This window comes from Salmo salar, chromosome ssa21 (assembly GCF_905237065.1).
Source record: "Salmo salar chromosome ssa21, Ssal_v3.1, whole genome shotgun sequence".
Lineage (NCBI taxonomy): Eukaryota > Metazoa > Chordata > Actinopteri > Salmoniformes > Salmonidae > Salmo > Salmo salar.
Genome location: NC_059462.1, coordinates 51,608,710 through 51,630,327, shown reverse-complemented (window position 1 = coordinate 51,630,327; position 21,618 = coordinate 51,608,710). Strand labels below are relative to the sequence as shown.

The 21,618-nt window shown below is 42.3% G+C and overlaps 1 protein-coding gene across 1 annotated transcript in view; it reads right to left on the bottom strand.

Annotated features, from left to right (window-relative positions):
* The window catches only part of LOC123729535 (trace amine-associated receptor 13c-like), a 53,579-nt gene extending 35,956 nt beyond the window's left edge, over positions 1–17,623 (bottom strand). The window contains exon 1 of the mRNA XM_045704405.1: positions 16,958–17,623. Within this exon, the coding sequence (XP_045560361.1) occupies positions 16,958–17,623 (666 nt within the window). The remainder of the gene's footprint in view (positions 1–16,957) is intronic.
* Positions 17,624–21,618: the final 3,995 nt, after the last annotated feature.

Here is a 21,618-nt window from a genome sequence, read left to right as displayed (position 1 = left end):
AACATCTGTCTCCAGATTACATCTTCAAACTAAGGGCAACCATGGCCTCCATAACAGTAGAGGGGCAGGCGCTCATCCAAGTACTGTATATGGGTAAGAGTCCAGCTAGCTACATTTTCATATATTATACGTTTCTAATTTTGCCAGTAAGTAATTTTCATTCCAAATTAAAGCATCTGGTGAAGGCATGAAAGTCCGACGAGCCGGCTGTAGCAGGGTAGCCTGGTGACCTAGCTGAGGCATGAGAGCCTCTAGCGAAACCCGACGTCATTCCCACCAAAAAAATAAAAAACACTCCATGAGGCGTCATTCTGTAACGGTGTGCGCTGAGAGTCAGGAAGCAAGTTCAGGGAGTGAGTGTTTTAATAAATAAACACAACAAAATAAGAAACATGAACAATGCGCAGACATAACACAAGAACAGAATCAATGACGCCTGGGGAAGGAACCGAAGGGACTGACATATAAAGGGAAGGTAATCAGGGAAGTAATGGAGTCCAGGTGAGTCCGATGGTGCGCAGGTGCGACCTATAATGAGCAGCCTGGTGACCTAGAGGCCGGAGAGGAAGCACACGTGAAATCTACATTCGGGTCTCCGTGGAGTTGAGTAAATCTGTTTTTAGTTCTCTCTCTAAAAATTTTTGGAATCACTTACAAAAACCCTGATGATAAATGAGTTCACCGAGGTGTACATTTCTTTTGACTGATTGATTTAATAACGTGTTAATAATTGGCTGTGATGTTAATGATGTTCTACTGTAATGTACTTGTTATTGTATCTTGTTAAATATTTTGTATTTTACCTATGGTCTCAGTTGGCCTCCCTGATTAAATAAAAGGTAATAAAATAATATATTAAAAAAGTTAAATGACACATTTTCAGGCTATGTTGAAGCGTTATGTTCTAGGTGCAACTAATAGCCGCTCAGATTGGAGAGGAGCCAGAGTGCATTATGCTTTCCTGAACAATGTGGTCACATTATTATTGGACAACTTGGGAGAATGATTATCTGCAACAGGCAGCGCATCTCAGTATGAGAAGTACAAATTCAGCCTTTCTCGACCTTATAAACTGTCGAGTGTAGACACACAACTGATCCAAATGGAATGAAACAAACACATCACAGGGCTTTTTTTAACGGAAAACCGTAGTGCATAAAGGAACTAACAAAACACAAGCAAGCAATGAGAACATTTGACTAGGATGGAAGAAATGATATAGTAAAACCTACAAAAGAACAAATGTAAACCAGGTTAAAAGCACACTACCCTCCCATGTGTCCAATAAAAAAAACACACAACGTTCCCAAAATAAAAACATGTTTGGGACAACCCTCCTCCTACCCCAGTAAATTTCAAACTGTCCCTTACGTTAATAAAATAACATTTCATTAAAAAATGACAACTCTTTTGGAATAATTCACTATTAGCCATTTAATCAAGTCAGCCCTCATTCAACGACAGCCCCTAAAACCTGGGCGCAAGGACCACCTATAATACAAATCTTACTACTGTATTGTAACAGTAACCATACCTTGCACAAAATCCAGTGATTGTTCCATGTAGTCAATGACTTCTTCTTCTACGTCTATGACTGTGTTGGCAGTTCATAAATTAACTGAAAATGTGCATAGCACCACCTACTGTGTCTGAACAGGTATAAAGCTAAGATAGGTGGGATCATTTCCACCAGCAGATATGGAATGTCTGCTGACCTGGATGGAATTATGTAATTCTTACTTAGCACTTAGCAAGTCCCACCTAGCTGACTACTTAAAAATGGTGAAAGCCCTCAATGATACTGCCCATGCTATAACAGGCTTTGGGCCAAGAGGGCCCTCTATCCACTCGATGATCATCTAAGACAGCTGAGTTCTAGAAAATAGAGGGGACAGCTATTCTGAAGTTGCCTCTACCCGCATTTCCAGCTGTGTCTTCAAATGTAGAAGAGATACAGGAGTATGAGATCAGCTGAAAACAAATGGTTCTATATGGAACCAAATAAGGGTTCCTTGTAACCATAGCGGATCCCTTTTTGGTGCTATATGGAACCCTTTTTGAAGGCTCTACCCTTTACTGAATCCTGTTCTCAACCGGCTGGTAGAACATGTTTAGACAATGGATTTAGAAGTGGATATGAAACAAACCTTAAACCTGATTGGTCAACTCCCCCAGCCCTCCAGCATCAATTAACATAATTTGTTTTGTTTTGGGTTGCTGCAGTTCAGTGTTGTGAGACTCTAACTTTGCACATTCAGAGGGCTGTAATGAGATGTTGGATAAAAGACAGGAATTCAATTGGTGAGGCATTAATATAGCACCATTCCTGTTAGTAGAGACCTTGAATAGTTGGAAAATGAAAATAAGTAGTCAAAATGTAAAAAGGCTGAAAAACATGAATTGTCAAAAAAAAATCTTAACCAGGTGGTTGATATGTCAGTAAAAAGTAGGGTGGACTAAGAATAGGTACATTTCTTTTTTATTAAAAATATTTATTTTGGTGAAAAATATGATTGAATTGTTGACAATACACTATATTAGGCAACATACACTAGAATAACCACTTTTCATGACTGTCACATTCTGACCTGTAAAGGTGTTATTTGTTAGTGTTTAGTTTGGTCAGGACGTGGCAGGGGGTATTTGTTTTATGTGGTTCAGGGTGGTTGTGTGTATGTGTCCATGTAGAGAGGGGTATTTGATTTATTAGTCCAGAGTTTTGGTTATTGTTCTATGTTAGTTTATTTCTATGTTCTGTCTAGTAATTTGTATTTCTGTTTAGTTGATTGGTGTTGGGGCCTTCAGTTGGAGGCAGCTGTCTATCGTTGCCTCTGATTGAAGGTCCTATATTTAGGGGTGTAGTTGTATTCTGTTTTGTGTTCTTCACCTGACAGAACTGTTAGTGTCGTTTTCGTAATTGTATACGTGTTTCATTTTGTTTCACCTTCTTCAGTATTAAAAAGAAGATGAGTATTCACTTCCCTTTTGCGTCTTGGTCCTCCAAACACGACAATCGTTACAATGACCCTTCAGTATTAGTGTTGCATATAAAAAAATGCGTAGAATAGTTATAAAAACTGCACTTTGTCATATTATTTCAAAATGTATAAAAACATGTTGGAAACCTGGATTAACTGAAACGTAAGAAAACCAACACCATCTGAAAATACATTCATTTAATACATACATATGTAATTAATATAATTTGTTCAAATTTGACATCAGTCAAAACAGTTATTAAAGGTTGCTTATGGCACCCTTCATAATGCACAGGTTTATGTCATATTTGACCTAGTGGGTTATGTAACATTTGGCTTTAATGGTTATGTCAAACAGTTATGAACCCTTCATAGATAATGACATACTCTATAGATGATTTGTGACACATTTATGTAGCATTTATAAAGGCTTTATGAAGCCCTTAAAAGCTGCATGTCATTTAAAATGGGACACTTATATAAATGAGATATTTCTGTATTTAATTTGCAATACATTTGTAAAAATGTCTTAAAACATGTTTTCACTTTCTCGTATTGTGGTGTTGTGTGTAGATGGGTGAAAAAATATATTTTATACATTTTGAAATCAGGTTGTAACACAACAAAATGTGGAATAAGTCAAGCAGTATGAATACTTTCTGAAGGCACCACATTCAGGGTGTCACCTGTAATGAAAAGGCTTTGGTATTATTTATACAGATGGTCTCTTAGTTTGGCAGAGGCACACTTTCACCAAACACATAAAGTTCAGATATACATTTACTGAATAGAACAGACAAACTTGTCTTTCATATAGAATGAGTCAAGTTATTCCTTTCAGTCACAGATTGTGAAGTTTACCACCATCCTATGGCCACTGCACATACTGAAAACAATCCCTGCCCACTGGGCACAGACACCAATTCAATGTCTACTCTATGTTGGTTAAAAAACAACAACATTGATTCAAAAGTGTTGGCCCAGTGGGTGTAAAACTCTGCAGTAAAACTGTTTTTCAACTGGCCTCTTCACTCCAGCATTTTGAATATGAAATCTAATGTTTCATGAGACGACATTACAGAACGTCACCTTTTATTTGAGGGTATTTTCATACATATGTTTTACCGTTTAGGAAGAAAAATTAAAATGATGTATCTAGTCCCCCATTTAATTAAGTCATAAGTATTTGGACACCTTCACTTGTGGTGTATTAATTGTAATAACCCTTTAAACGTAATGTTAAGTTAAATTATGTATTTAGATATTGATTCCTTTACCCTGTAAACAGCCTATGAACTTCTGTATTGAGTGACTACCATCCACATTTTGGTTTTGATAGTCACTGTCAACAAACAATAATGTTATAATTTTCAGACAAACATGTTACTTCCTTCAGCACACTACTACAACAGAGTGACTGTTTTGGAATAAAATGTTCAATATATTTCCTTTAACATCCTCTGTGTTGTGTGCTTATTGTTTAACCATTGATATGTTCTAGGTCATTTTGAGAACTTAACTGTCTGTCTGCCTGCCCCTTTGGGATTTTTAAACTATTGGTTATCCGACGTGGTCTGCATCTGGGTCTTACCTTCATATCTGATAGTAGGAATTGGCACTGACTGACCCAGCAGATCCGGACCAGCTGCGCAACAACATCTCCTCCCAAGGAGCCTCCATTGGTAGGCATGAGGAATTGCTTCGTGGTCTGATGGAGGGGGTTCAAACGTTGGCTGAGTGCCATCGGGCATTGGACATGCTACAGGAACAATTCCGCTGGTTGTCTGGGGGGCAGCCTGCCACGGTGGCAAACCCACTGTCCTCCAGTAACTCGGCGGTTAGCAGCGCCGCCCCACCGGCCACTCCACCTTCCTTGGATCCCCGGTTATCTCCCCGAAACTCTTTAATGGAGAGCCGAGCACCTGTCGAGCGTTTTTTTAGCAAAGTGTGTCCTCAAGCTTCAGCCCTCCCCCTTCCCCTCGGATCGCTCCAAAATAGCCTACCTCATCATGTTGATGTCTGGAAGGGCTCTCACCTGGGCTACCACCATATGGGAACAGCAGCCGGCCATATGCGTGAGCCTGGAGGCGTTCGAGGGAGAGGTGAGGAAGGTTTTCGATGTCCCGTTCTCCAGGAGAGAAGCTACCCGGAGGTTAATCCAGCTCCGGCAGGATGCCCGCACTGTTGGCAACTATGTGGTGGATTTCCGCACATTGGCAACGGAGAGTGCGTGGAGCCTATAAGCATTATTCGACATGTTCCTGCACGGTGTCTCGGAGGAGGTTGAGGATGAGTTTGCGGCTCGGGAGTTACCCACGGATCTTGGCTCCCTCATCGCTTTGACCATCGACATCAATGGGCGATTGCTGGAATGACAAATGAGCAGGGAATTCGATGTAACTCGCTCGTCCAGAGATTCCACCTCGCCTCCGGGACATTCTTGAAGTCCCCGACGGTCCCGTGGCCAACTGCACTCAAGGTTTCCCGACATTCCTCGAGAGTCACCGAAAAGGGCAGAGGCACTGTTTCCCGACACCATGCAACTAGGCAGAGCTGGGCTGTCACCAGCAGAACGGCAACACAGGATCAGCACAAGGAGATGTCTGTATTGCGGGACTTTTGGTCATTTTGTATTATCATGCCCGGTAAAGGACCAGGCTCTCCAGGGAGCGAGTACTCTGGTGGGCCATATGGAGAACTTTTCTGATTCCCTTCCTCGCACCCCTTTCCATGTCATTCTGCTGTGAGGGAACCAGTCCAAATCTCTCCGGGTCCTCATTGATGAGAGCTTTCTGGACGCCACATTGGCTTCCGAGCTGAACATCCCCACTCAGCCCCTCTCCAGTCCCATGGATGTTAGAGTGCTGGACGTGCGCTCTATAGGTCGGGTCACCAATAACACCACTCCCATCAACCATACGTGTGTCAGGGAATCACAGCAAGACCATTCAGTTCCTGCTCATCAAGTCCCCCCCAGATTACATCGTATTGGGATTCTTCTGACTCCAGCGACACATTCCACTCATCAACTGTTCTACGGGTGCTATCATGGGCTGGAGTCTGTTCTGCCATGCCCATTGTCTGAAGTTGGCGCAACCTGAGGGACCCGGACGTCTTGCGTCCTCGGAGGTGGCTCCAGACCTCTCTGCCATTCCCACGGAGTACCAGGATATTCCAGTAGGTGTTCAGCAAGTCCTGGGCCACTTGCCTTCCACTGCACTGCCCCTATGACTGCAGGATTGACCTTCTCCCTGGCACCATGCCGCCCCGGGGATGTCTGTACTCGCTGTCGGGACCAGAGGCCAAGGCTATTTAGGAATACATTGGTGACTACTACTACCTAGCTACAGGATTTATCCATCCCTCCTCCTCTCCCGCTGGCGCAGGGTTCTTCTTCGTGTAGAAGAACGACAAGACCCTGCGGCAGTGCATTTACTACCGGGGACTCAGTGACATCACTGTGAAGAACCGTTATCCGCTAACACTCATTTCCTCAGCCTTCGAGCTGCTCCAAGGGGCCACTATCTTCTCCAAGCTGGATCTACAAAATGCCTACCAAATCAAATGTATTGGTCACATACACAAGGTTAGCAGACGTTTATGCAACTGTAGCGAAATGCTTGTGCTTCTAGTTCCGACTATGCAGTTGTCGTGTCTTTGGCATCATTAAAACTGAAGAACTATTTATCAAATAACACTCTGTAATTAGTATTACGCTATTAAACTGATTAATCATGTAACTGTAAATAACTAGGAAGTCGGGGCATCAAGGAAAATATTCAGATTACAAAGTTATAATTTTCCTAATATAACTTTCAGATATTTTAATATCTGATCAATTAGTCTTCCAATTAATGACTTATTTACCTCACGTCAGTCTCATTCCAAACATCGTAAATTGTTGGTTATCTGCATGAACCCAGTCTTCACTATGAGTCATCCATACATCAATTGTCTTAAAATCATTTATTTACTAACTAAGTAATTCACAGAAATGCATAACAAACAGTAGATATGCTTACAAGGAAATCATAGCGGAATGTGCCCTAGTGGGCTGTACCGGCATGGCAGCTTGTTAGACAAAAGGGGAGTGGGGGGTTCAACTGAGAAGGCACTACAGAGTTGATAATTATAACAATTGAAATGCTAATCCTTTGCACATGAACGCTCACTCATTCGGGAACAATTGCAATCAATATATATATATATTTACACTCAGTGTGTCGTCGGGATCTCTGTTGAAAAGTTTGTTTCTGTTGGAGAGTTTCCGCTCTCTCTTTCTCTCTGTCATGGTTAGAATGGATAGTTTAGAGTAACATTCATTCATGTCATTATAGAATAGCTGTTTTGGTGGTTGTCGGTCTTCGCGTTCAATGATACCGAATTCCTAGCTGCAGACTAGTAATTAATATCAGACTTGTTCTTTTTCTGTCGGTATCGATAGTCTAAGAGTTTAACCACGTGGTATGGTTAAAAATTCAGCAAGAGGAAAGCTTGGTCTCCTCTCAAACCTTGGCCCTCTCGTTATCGAGGTAAGCTGGTCTCCAACCTTTAGCCATCTCGTAATTGAGGTAAGCTCGGTCTGCTGATAGAAAACCTAGGTGGGGGTTTTATTCGGATGAGCAGAAAAGTCCTGTCCCATGACACCAGACCATAACTGTGCTCATGGGCGGTCCTCTGATTTAGTTAACCTGTTAGGGACAGACGTTCCGCTAGCGGAACGCCTCACCAATATACAATGGTATAGAGTGGCGCGAATTACAAATACCCCAAAAATGCAAAAACTTCAATTTTTCAAACATATGACTATTTTACACCATTTTAACCTGTTAGGGCTAGGGGGCAGTATTTACACCGCCGGATAAAAAACGTACCCGATTTAATCTGGTTACCACTCCTACCCAGTAACTAGAATATGCATATACTTATTACATATGGATAGAAAACACCCTAAAGTTTCTAAAACTGTTTGAATGGTGTCTGTGAGTATAACAGAACTAATTTGGCAGGCAAAAACCTGAGAAGGTTTCATGCAGGAAGTGGCCTGTCTGACAAGGTGTTGTTGTTCTTGCTTCTGTTTATTGAAGAGTCAGGATCTTAGCTGTAACGTTGACATTTCCTACGGCTCCAATAGGCTCTCAGAGCCCGGGAAAAACCTGAACGATGACGAGGCAGCCTCAGGCTGAAACACATAATCGCCTTTGCCAAGTGGCCCATCAGAGGACAATGGAATTAGGCGCGTGCCCGATTCGACCCAGTGATATATTTTCCTTCGGCTGTTTATCTAATTGCAGATTCCCGGTCGGAATATTATCGCTTTTTACGAGAAAAATGGCATAAAAATTGATTTTAAACAGCGGTTGACATGCTTCGAAGTACGGTAATGAAATATTTAGAAATCTTTTGTCACGAAATGCGCCGTGCGCACGACCGTTATTTACCATTGGGATAGTGTCTAGAACGCACCGAACAAAACGTCGCTGTTGGAACATAACTATGGATTATTTTGGACCAAACCTACATTTGTTATTGAAGTAGAAGTCCTGGGAGTGCATTCTGACGAAGAACAGGAAAGGTAAGACCATTTTTCTTATAGTAAATCTGATATTGGTGAGTGCTAAACCTGCTGGGTGTCTAAATAGCTAGCCCTGTGATGCCGGGCTATGTACTTAGAATATTGCAAAATGTGCTTTCACCGAAAAGCTATTTTAAAATCGGACATATCGAGTGCATAGAGGAGTTCTGTATCTATAATTCTTAAAATAATTGTTATGCTTTTTGTGAACGTTTATCGTGAGTAATTTAGTAAATTGTTAGTAAATTCGCGGAAGTTTGCGGGGGGTATGCTAGTTCTGAACGTCACATGCTAATGTAAAAAGCAGTTTTTTATATAAATATGAACTTGATTGAACAAAACATGCATGTATTGTATAACATAATGTCCTAGGTGTGTCATCTGATGAAGATCATCAAAGGTTAGTGCTGCATTTAGCTGTCTTCTGGGTTTTTGTGACATTATATGCTAGCTTGAAAAATGGGTGTCTGATTATTTCTGGCTTGGTACTCTGCTGACATAATCTAATGTTTTGCTTTCGTTGTAAAGCCTTTTTGAAATCGGACAGTGTGGTTAGATTAACGAGAGTCTTGTCTTTAAATAGCTGTAAAATAGTCATATGTTTGAGAAATTGAAGTAATAGGATTTTTAAGGTATAGATACAGAACTCCTTTATGCAAACGCTATGTCAGATTTTAAAATAGGTTTTCGGCGAAAGCACATTTTGCAATATTCTGAGTACATAGCTCAGCCATCACGGCTAGCTAATTTGACACCCACCAAGTTTGGGACAACCTAAGCTCAGAATTACTATATGAAAAATTGGATTACCTTTGCTGTTGTTCGTCAGAATGCACTCCCAGGACTTCTACTTCAACAACAAATGTTGTTTTGGTTCCAAATAATCCATAGTTATATCCAAATACCTCCATTTTGTTTGTGCGTTCAGGTCACTATCCGAAGTGTAACGCGCAGCGCATTTCGTGACAAAAAAATTCAAAATATTCCATTACCGTACTTAGAAGCATGTCAAACGCTGTTTAAAATCAATTGTTATGCTATTTTTTTCGTAAAATAACGATAATATTCCAACCGGACAACGTTGTATTCATTCAAAGAGAGAAAGAAAAAAAATTCTCGGGAATGCGCATCTCCAGTGTCACTGTCCCCAGGCAGGCCACTTACAAACTCTGCTGCTGTACTTTGCCCAGAGACAGGAGACGCGTCATTCCGCTTTCTAAAGGCTTTAGAGAGCAAATGGAAGCCTTAGAAAGTGTCACGTAACAGCACAGATGCTGTAATTTCGAGAGAGATGCAACAGAAGGACAACAAATTGTCAGACAGGGCACTTCCTGCATGGAATCTTCTCAGGTTTTGGCCTGCCATATGAGTTATGTTATACTCACAGACACCATTCAAACTGTTTTAGAAACTGTAGAGTGTTTTCTATCCAAATCTTTTAATTATATGCATATTCTCGTTTCTGGGCAAGAGTAGTAACCAGTTTAAATCGGGTACGTTTTTTATCCGGCCGTGAAAATACTGCCCCCTAGCCCCAACAGGTTAAATACCTGTGGTCCCAGTGGTCCATGGAGGTGCTGAACACTCAGGACAGGAGGTCTTGGAGTAGTGTCTCTCAGGGGAGTAGACTGGCGACTTGGGGAGTCCCGGCATTAATGACGCTCCTGTGGCAGAGACGAAGACTCCAGCCAGGGAGCCCTGGAGCTGTGGTTGTCATTAACTCTGGCTTGAAGGACAACATAAAAACGGTTGGCTTGTATGTCCTCATTCATCTGAGCGGTCGGCTGTGAATTCCCTCACACAATATATACTTATAACTGATTGGTTTGATTCTGTCCTCTATGGTGCTGTCCTGTTAGAACATGATGTTTAGGCCCATCACTGTACTCTTGGTAGTCACCACCACACAGACACAGATGTTTCCATTTGAGAATGTTTGTATGATTTTGGTAATCTTATCGATCTGGTTCTATAAGGCAAAAATATGCACACATGTAAACAGTATTAGTTCAATCAAATATGCCGAATACTGTCAAACACTTACTTCCAAGCCCTTACCTTCTCAGGGCTACGTGGGACGCTACTGTCCCACCTGCAGGACACACTATTCAACAGCCAGTGAAATAGCATGGCGCGAAATAAAATACATCAAAAATCTCATAATTAAATTTTCTCAAACAATCAACTATTTTACACCATTTTAAAGATAAGAATCTCGTTAATCTAACCACATTGTCCGATTTCAAACAGGCTTTTGCATATTGTAGTTTCTGGGCCAGAGTAGTAACCTGTTTAAATTGGGTACGTTTTTCATCTGGCTGTGAAAATACTGCCCCCTATACCCCAACAGGTTTTAAGCAACAACGCGGTTCAAGAAATAATGATAAGAACACTTGACAAAATAATCTAAAGTAAAAAGGTAACACAATGAAAATACATAAGAATAACAAAGCTATATACAGTGGTTACCGGTACCGAGTCAATGTGCTGTGGTACAGGTTAGTTGAGGTAAATTGACTATGCATAGATAATAGACAGCGAGTAGCAGCAGTGTAAAAACAAAGGGGGGGGGGGGTCATTGTAAATAGTCCGGGTGGCCATTTTATTAATTGTTCAGCAGTCTTATGGCTTGGGGGTAGAACTTGTTAAGGATCCTTTTGAACCTTGACTTGGGGCTCCGGCACCGCTTGCCATGCGGTAGCAGAGAGAACAGTCTATGACTTGGGTGTCTGTAGTCTTTGACAATTTTTTGGGCCTTCCTCTGACATCGCCTAGTATATAGGTCCTGGATGGCAGGGAGCTTGGCCCCAGTGTTGTATTGGTCCATACGCACTACCCTCTATAGCTTCTTACGGTCGGATGGCGAGCAGTTGCCAAACCAGGCGGTGATGATAAGGGTTATAATGATGCAATATACATATATGTACATGACTAAATGGCAAATGGCATTACACTTACAACATGACTATAAAGGGCTATAAACACAGCATCACTAAAAACCTAAACTTAAAAATCCACCTCTTTGAGGGAGAGAAAGTAATTACTTGGATTGATAAAGGGTCAAGATTTATGGCACCCTCTCTCTCCAGCCTTGTGTGAGAATCTGCCAGGCTGAGATCTGCCCTGGCACCATAGGGTCATAAATTACTCTGCGCATGAGCAAGCTCCAAGACCCGTCTGGGGTGACTCTGGGATGACTCTGGGATGACTCTAGAAGCTCGCCCATGGCAGCGAAATAAAACACCTTAATAAAGGCCACTATGAAAATCTCTGTGGTAGTTTCTGCATGCAAAATACCATGTTTATCATTGCAACAAGAGTGAAGGGAAAGCAGCCAACAAGTTCTCACTATATGTGGGAATTAAGAGAACTTTGGCAGGATGCCGTTTGGACGTACTGCCAAATTCTCTAAAATGACGTTGGAGGCAGCATATGGTAGAGAAATTAAAATTACATTCTCTGTCAACAGCTCTGGTGTACATTCTTGCGGTCAGCATGCCAGCATGCCAATTCACATGCTCCCTTAAAACTTGAGACATCTGTGGTATAGTGTTGTGTGACAAAACTGCATATTTTAGAGTGGCCTTTTATTGTCCCCTGCACAAGTAGCACCTGTGTAATGATAATGCTATTTAATCAGCTTCTTGATTTGCCAAAACGGTTAGGCAAGATAGGCAATGGGGACATGCTCACTAACAGGGATATAAAACTAATTTGTGCACAAAATATGAGATAAAAAAACATTTTTGTGAGTTTGCAATAACCGAAGACCACGTGAAACCACGTCAATCCAGGTACTCCACATCGGCTTCATCACCTGCGGGATCGTCTGACTGGTTTTCTGATCCACTCCCCTACTTTATTTTTAAGGTACACTACATGACCAAAAGCATGTTGGCACCTGCTCGTTGAACATCTCACTCCAAAATCATGGGCATTAATATGGAGTTGGTCCGCCCTTTGCTGTTATAATAGCCCCCACTCCTCTGGGAAGGCTTTCCACTAGATGTTGGAACATTGCTGCGGGGACTTGCTTCCATTCAGCCACAAGAGCATTAGTGGAGTCGGCCATTGATGTTGGCCGATTATGCCTGGCTCACAGGTGTTCGATGGGGTCGAGGTCAGGGCTCTGTGCAGGCCAGTCAGGTTCTTCCACACCGATCTCGACAAACCATTTGCATTTGGGCAGGTAGCATTCTCCTGGCATCCGCCATACCCAGATTCATCCAGAAAACGCGTTTCCACTGCTCCAGAGTCCAATGGCGGCATGCTATACACCACTCAAGCCGACACTTGGCATTGAGCATGGTGATCTTAGGCTTGTGTTCGGCTGCTCGGCCATGGAAACCCATTTCATGAAGCTCCCAACGAATAGTTATTGTGCTAATGTTGCTTCCAGAAGCAGTTTGGAACTTGGTAGCGAGGTTTTTTCCTAGCTACACGCTGGAGCAATCAGCCTTCCTGTTCTGTAAGCTTGTGCGGCTTACCACTTAGCGGCTGAGTCGTTGTTGCTCCAAGACGTTTCTATTTCACAATAATAACACTAACAGTTGACCGGGGCAGCTCTAGCAGGGCTGAAATTTGACGAACTGACTTGTTGGAAAGGTGGCATCCTATGATGGTGCCACGTTGAAAGTCATTGAGCTCTTCAGTAAGCCCATTCTACTGCCAATGTTAAACCATGGAGATTGCATGGCTGTGTGATCGAGTTTGTACAACTGTCAGCAATGTGTGTGGCTTTAATAGCCAGAGCCACTAATATGAAGGGATGTCCCCATACTTTTGTTAATCTTTGAACAACATATATATATATTTGTATTCCCAATTGTGTGAAATCCATAGGCCTAAGGAATTAATTTCAATTGACTGTCCCCAAGAACACAGAAGCCTCCATCATTCTTAAATGGAAGAAGATTGGAACCACCAAGACTCCTCCGAGAGCTGGCCGCCCGGCCAAACTGAGAAATCTGGTGGAAGGGCCTTGGTCATGGAGGTGACCAAGAACCCGATGTTCACTCTGAGAGAGCTCCAGAGTTCCTCTGTGTAGATGGGAGAACCTTCCAGAAAGACAAACATCTCTGCAGCACTCCAACAATCAGGCCTGTATTGTGTAGTGGCCAGATGGAAGCCACGCCACAGTAAAAGGCACACAACAGCCTTGTAGTTTGCCAGAAGGCACCTAAAGGACACGCAGACCATGACAAACCAAATTCTCTGGTGTGATGAAACCAAGATTGAACTCTTTGGCCTGAATGCCAAGTGTCACGTCTGGAGGAAACATGGCACCATCCCTACGGTGAAGCATGGTGGTGGCAGCATCATGCTGTGGAGATGTTTTTCATTGGAAGGGACTGAGAGACAAGTCAGGATTAAGAGAAAGCAAAGTAAAGAGAGATCTTTGATTAAAACCTGTTCCAGAGAGTTCAGGATCTCAGACTGGGTCGAAGGTTCACCTTCCAACAGGACAACAACCCTAAGCACACAGCCAACGCAATGCAGGAGTCTCTGAATGTGCTTGAGTTGCCCAGCCAGAGCCCGGACTAGAACCTGATTGAACATATGTGGAGAGACCTGAAATTAGCTGTGCAGCGATGTTCCCCATCCAAACCTGACAGAGCTTAGGAGGATCTGCAGAGAAGAATGGGAGAAACTCCCTGAATACAGGTGTGCTGAGCTTGTAGCGTCATACCTTGTAATCGCTGGGAAAAAATGCTTCAACAAGGTACAGAGTAAAGGGTCTGAATACTTAGGGCCCTCCAGAGGGTGGTGCGGTCTGCCCAACGGTCTGCCAAATGCGTCATTGGGGGCACACTGCCTGCCTTCCAGGACACCTACAGTACCCAATGTCACAGGAAGGCCAAAAAGACATCAAGGACATCAACCACCTGAGCCACGGCCTGTTCACCCCGCTGTTATCCATAAGGCGAGGTCAGTACAGGTGCATCAAAGCTGTGACAGAGAGACTGAAAAACAGCTTCTATCTCAAGGCCATCAGACTGCTAAATACCCATCACAAGCCGACTACCACCCGGTTACTCAACTCTGCACCTTAGAGGATGCTGCCCTACAGTCTGTACATAGACATGGAATCCCTGGTCACTTTAATAATGGAACACGAGTCACTTTAATAATGTTTACATACTGCTTTACTCATCTCATATGTATATACTGTATTCTACTCTATTTTTTGTTAATAACACTAAGACATTGCTTGTCCAAATATTTATATATTTCTTAATTCCATTCTTTTACTTTTAGATTTGTGTGTTGTTGTGAATTGTTAGAAACTACTGCACTGTTGGAGCTAGGAACAAAAGCATTTCACTACACCCGCAATAACGTCTGCTAAACGTTATGTGTATAAATGTGTATTTGACCAATAAAATGAGATTTTGATTTGATTTTGTAGTGTATTAAAGGTAGGAACCCTTTAAACGTAATGTTCTGTTAATGTATGTATTTTGATACTGGTTTCCTTACCCTGTAAGCAGTCTATGAACCGCTCTTAGTCTGTGCCACTCTGACATTGCTCATCCATATATTCATATGTTCTTAATTCCATTCCTTTACTTAGATTTGTGTGTATAAGGTATTTGTTTTGAAAATGTTAGATATTACTTGTTAGATATTGCTGCACTGTCGGAACTAGATGCATAAGCATTTCGCTACAACCACAAAAACATCTGCTAAACACGTGTTTGTGACCAATACAAGATGAATGTGATTTGATTTCTAATGAGTGACTGCAATCCACACTTTGGTTTTGATAGTCACTGCCAACAAACAAGAATGTTATTATTTTAAGACAAACACGTTACTTCCTTCAGCACTACTACAACAGAGTGACTGTTTTGGAATAAAATGTTCAATATATTTCCTTTAACATCCTCTGTGTTGTGTGCTTATTGTTTACCATTGATATGTTCTAGGTCATTTTGAGAACTTAAGGAGCATCAGGTACTGCTGGAATATCTACCAATAGCATGTCCATCTTTTTGTGATAAATTACACTGGTCACTGTTCAAAACATTTAAAAAGTACTAAGAAAGGACTGCAAAATGACTTTACTAATGATCAGTAAATGGTTTATCCGTTAATTTATTAAACATCTTATGAGAGATCATATAAATCATTATTACAGACTATAAAAGTTGTTTATCAATGTGTGAATAACCAGCTTTCCAAAACTAATGTGGGAGTAATGAGACATTAATGATGTGGAGTCAAAATAAACATTATACATTCTTTATTACAAAGTGTTATTATAAAGTGTTACCAATCTCTATGTTAATTCTGACTACACAGCATCTGAGAGCTGCTCTGGTGTGACCCCTGACCTGGCAGCAGTGATGTACTGAGAGTAGTGGTAGTGAGAGTAGTGGTAGTGTTCATACCCGGTATGTTGAGGTTCAAGTGTGCTGCAGTCTCCTGCACTGTTGAGTCGAATAATTCATGTATATACTATACCAGTTATTTATACATGTGAGAATACCTAGCTTACTAACATTTAACACATTTAGGAGTAATGACTAATAAATGGTGAACAAACTGTAAATTCCTAACATATAGTTTATTACCGAACATTATAAAGTGTTAACCATATTTGCATATTCTTAAATTTGACCATCAACTACTTACACAATACACCATTGAGTTATACTGGGACGTTATCTGATATCATGCATATTTTACATTTACATTTTACTCCATTGTTGAAGGCATTGTGTACCAATTGAGCCACTAGACACTAGAAGGGCAATTCCAGTCCTCGGTGACCTGATTGGTGTCACACTTTTCCTCCATCCCTAGCTAACACATGTACTATGAAAACATACGTACTATGAACTCCTTATTGGTATTTCCAAAATACAACCCAAAATGACTACAATGTATTTTATAAAACATGCTAATCCCTTCTTATGCCTTCTCCAACTCATTCTAATCCAATTCAGCCAAATCATTCTGTATCAGCACCACACGTATCTATGAAGGCAAAACTGAGATAAGTGATGTCAGTGTATTATTACATGAAAGAAATAATTACAACAAATGTATAAAAAAATTATATCAAACCTATGATTGTCAAACAAGGGAAAAAACATATGAGCTATGAACGCCTTAAATTGAGAGATAAAATAAGTTTAGCTGTCACTTTGAACCATGGATAAAATAAAGCATAAATTATTGGATTAATTAAGGAATTAACAAGTGCCAGAAAACTGGTGAAATATGATAAGAAATTGTCAATCAAAAAATTAAAAAAATAGAAAATAAATAGAGATGGAATCCAACAAATGAAATAGTTGATAACAATAATAGCTAGAGTTCTTGCTGCTTTTCTCTCATACTTATTTGCCTGTACAGTTTTAACACCAGACACACTGGCAGCCTCTTTTGAGAATACCTTTCTGGCCTGTGATCTGGCCACCACAAAGATTTTCATATAAAGTGTTATAATAATAGAGCATGGGACAACAACTGTAATTACAAGGTCAATTATATTACCCCACATAAATCCTTCAACTTTAAAACATTCTTTCAAACACCTACTGGGTACCTGTACATTTACAAAGTTTTTTACAACAGCAGCATCGTATATGATACAACAACACCAGGTAATGGATATACAACACATAATTCTTGTTATTGTTATTTTAGAGTGGTACAACAAGGGATCACACACAGCAACATAGCGGTCAATAGATATCAAGACTAAATTACCCAGAGATAAAGAAGTACATAAAAATCCCATGTAGAAATATAACACACAGAAATATTTCCCAAAATCCCAGCATGGCTCCATTATTGCTAAAGTCATTACTGGTATCACAATCAGTCCCACCAGGAGATCTGACACAGCCAGAGAGAGGATGAGCAGGTTGGTTGGAGTGTGGAGCTGCTTGAAGTGAGAGATGGAGATGATCACCAGTACGTTCAAAAATACTGTAACTGCTGAAATCAATGAGAAGAAGATGTACAGTGTGATGTAGATAGATGTCGATAGCAAAGCCTTTCTGCATGAAGAGTTTCCGTCTTGAAAACAGTATTGAACATCTTCATGTTTCTCCATTTGTAATAAAAGTTAAAAATGCTGAGGTCCTGCTCCTGCTTGGTTCTGTGTGTGACCCTGTCAAGTCCGCCTTCTGACAAAATCTGAGCTCTGCCTCTCTATTTATCCCTGAGTTACTGACAGAAACTCCCCTCCCCGGAGTCTCTCTGCACACACACACGTCAGCACAGAAAGGAACAAATGGTGAGATAAACAAATCATTTGTGAAAGCATGATGTAATGTATGACAGGATTGGATGTTGCTTTGCCCACCTAGCCTGTCCTTCAGCATTACTGATAGTTAGAGATGAGATTGTTTTCACCTATTTCATTTGTTGGGTTCCACGGGTAGGCCATCATTATCTATAATAAATTGTTCTTAACTGACTTGCCTAGTTAAATAAAAAAATTTAAAAATAAATAGAGGAGAGAAAAGTTACATTTTCTCAAATAAGCATTTTAATCGGGGAAAATTTGGGTGATGTCAGTGCTGTGTCGAATATAATCCACAACCTCAGGAGACATGACGGCACGCCACATGTCAGCTAGTCAGTGTGTAGGAAAGTTGACAGTAGGGAAGTTGATGAAATGGCATAATTTTATGCTGACCTACAAAGGCAAAACGCAGAAACTACAAATTTGATCTGTTGTAATGGCCGAGTATATTATCTGATTAACATTTTACATTATTATTATTTTTTATTTTTTATGTGGTATTCGTTTCCTGACACAGGAACAAGCCTGTTGATCAGAATATATCATGCAGTATCAGAAAGTGCTATCTAGACAGAAAAATACCTTGATTTCATATTTTGCTGTAAAATAAATTACGTAGTTACTGCTTTTTTTGCCTTTGTAGGGCAGTATGGGGTATGCACTATAGCACATGCAGTCAAAATGAATAGTGACGTTCTATAGGAAAATTCCATAGACGTTTACAAATGTCCATGTGTCACAATCTTCTTCGTCAGATGATAAAGAAAAATCATTGTCGGACCAAAACGCAGCGGGGTTATGTGCACTCATCTTCTTTTATTGAATTGGCAAAGAAGGAAAAACCTAAATAAACACGTACATAAAACACAATGACGAATAACAGGCCGGTACAGCATTAAGGCTATACCTAGCACAATCTCCCACAAACTACAAACACACACACATACCTATATATAGGACTCTCAATCAGAGGCAACTAGGAAACACCTGCCTCCAATTGAGAGTCCAACACCCAATGACCTAAACAAAGAAATACTAATACTAGAATGAACATAGAAATACAAAACATAACATAGCCCTAAACCCGGAAATAATAAATCAAACACCCTTCTAAACAACCAACCACACCGAACCACATAAAACAAATACCCCCTGCCACGTCCTGAAAAAACGACAATACAAATAACCCCTATTACTGGTCAGGACGTGACAATATTAACTAAATTATGAAATATACTTCTTCAAGTTGAGGGAGACTTTGTCTCTGTTCAATCATGGGTACAAATACTTTTTATCAGACTTCAGAACAAACACACAACTCTTAATATTGTTTTCCTTTTCTGGTGTGTTGTTTTCTCTGATTGAAACCAAAAAAAATTACATTTTCATGACACAAGGCGAGACCCATATGCAGACACAGGAGGCAGATGGTTGGAGTCGTACACTGTTTAATAATCCAAAAGGAGTAGGCCAGAGAATAGACGTGGACAGGCAAAAGGTCAAAACCAGATCAGAGTCCAGGAGGTTCAGAGTGGCAGGCAGGCTCGTGGTTAAGGCAGGCAGAATGGTCAGGCAGGTGGCTACAAAGTCCAAAACATGCAAGGGTCAAAACCGAGAGGACTAGAAAAAGGAGAAATGCAAAAAGAAGAACGGGAAAAACGCTGATTGACTTGGAAACATACAAGACGAACTGGCACAGAGAGACAGGAAACACAGGGATAAATACGCTGGGGAAAATCAGCGACACCTGGAGGGGGTGGAGACAATCACAAGGACAGGTGAAACAGATCAGGGCATGACAGTACCCACCCCCCCCTAGGGACGCCACCTGGCGTCCTACCTGGACACATACCTGGCTGACCTGGGTGTCGGCGGTGGAAATCGGCGATGAGAGCCAGGTCCAGATGTCTTTAGCAGGAACCCAGCACCTCTCCTCCGGGCCGTAACCCTCCCAGTCAACCAGGTATTGGAAACCCCTGCCCCGTGGTCAAACCTTCAGGAGGCATCTTACCGTAAACCCTGGCTGGCCATCGATTACCCAGGGGGGGTCAGATGGGCAAGAAAACAGAAGAAAAAGGACAGTGAGACACAGGCTTAATTATGGACACATGGAAAGTAGGGTGGATACGGAGGGTACGGGGTAAAACAAGATGGGCAGCAGTGGAACCCAGGTATCTGGAGATGGCAAAAAGATTCAATGAACCGGGGAGACAGTTTGCTCTACTTCCCGCAAACTGGGCAGGTCCCGAGTGGAAGGCCATACCCTCTGCCCAATGCGGTAGCGGGGAGCTGGGGTCCGGCGATGGTCAACTTGTCAACGATACCTGGAGTTGGTCTTGAGAATATGCGTCCTGGCTCTTCTCCAGGTACGTCAACAGCGGCGGACAAACATCTGGGTCGAGGGTACACTGACCTCCTGCTCTTGTTTTGGGAAGAGTGGAGGCTGATATCCCATGGAGCACTCGAAAGGGGAGAGTCCCGTGGCAGAACAGGGAAGGGTGTTCCGGGCATACTCCACCCAGACCAGTTGTTGGCTCCAGATAGTGGGATTGGTTGAGACTAGGCATCTCAGTGGGGTTTCCAGGTCTTGGTTGGCTCGCTTCGACTGATGATTGGTTTGGGGATGGAATCCGGATGACAGACTGGCGGACGACCCAATAAGAGTGCAGAATGCCTTCCAGAACTGAGACGAGAACTGAGGACCCCGATCAGAGACCATGTTTACCGGGAGTCCATGGATCCGGAAGATATGCTAAACCATAAGCTGGGCCATATCCTTGGCAGAAAGTATTTCGGGGAGACGGATGAAATGGGTGGCCTTGGAAAACCGGTCGACTACCGTCAGAATGACATTGTTGCCATCAGACGGAGGAAGCCCAGTGACAAGTCCAGAGATATATGAGACCAGGGATGATGCGGGACCGGTAGTGGCTGCAGGAGGCCAGAAGGAGCTGCCATGGAGTCTTGTTTTGAGCACACACTGGGCATGCTGCAACAAAGGCAGAGACGTCAGAAACCATTGTGGGCCACCAGAAGTGTTGTCGAAAGAAGGCTAGTGTATGACGGGACCCTGGATGACATGTCAGCCTGGAGGAATGAGCCCATTCCAGGACCCGGGACCGGACTGGTTTCGGGACAAACAGCCGGTTAGCCGGGTCCCCTTCAGGTCCAGGCTGGTCCAGGTCCACGCTGTTGTGCCTTGCGGACCAGGTTCTCAATACCCCAATCCACAGTGGCAGCAAGGCAGGAGCTGGGGAGAATGGTTTCAGAGGTCGAGGGTGTGACAGGAAATTGATAGGCAGGAGAGGGCATCAGACTTCACATTATTTGACTCTGGGCGGTAGGAAATGGTGAAGTTAAATCTGGTGAACAAGAGGGCCCACCGGGCCTCCCTGGAGTTGAGGCGCTTTACTGTATGGAGATATTCCAGGTTGTAATGGTCGGTCCAGACCAGGAATGGCTGTTCTGCTGCTTCCAGCCAGTGGCTCCACTATTCCAATGCCATCTTCACCGCAAAATGAGTTCTCGTTTGCCAACATCGTAGTTCCTTTCAGCAGGATTGAGACGATGGGGCAGGAAGGCACAGGGATGAAGCTTCTGGTCCTGGGCAGATCGTTGGGACAGGATGGCCCCCACTCCAACATCCGAAGCATCTACTTCCACCACAAAATGACGCGAGGGGTCCGGATGGACGAGGATGGGTGCTGTTGTGAACTGATGCTTCAGGTCCACAAAGGCTTTGCAAAGTTTGCAAAACCAAGAAACCGTTGCAACTGCACCCTGGACGTTGGTTGAGGCCA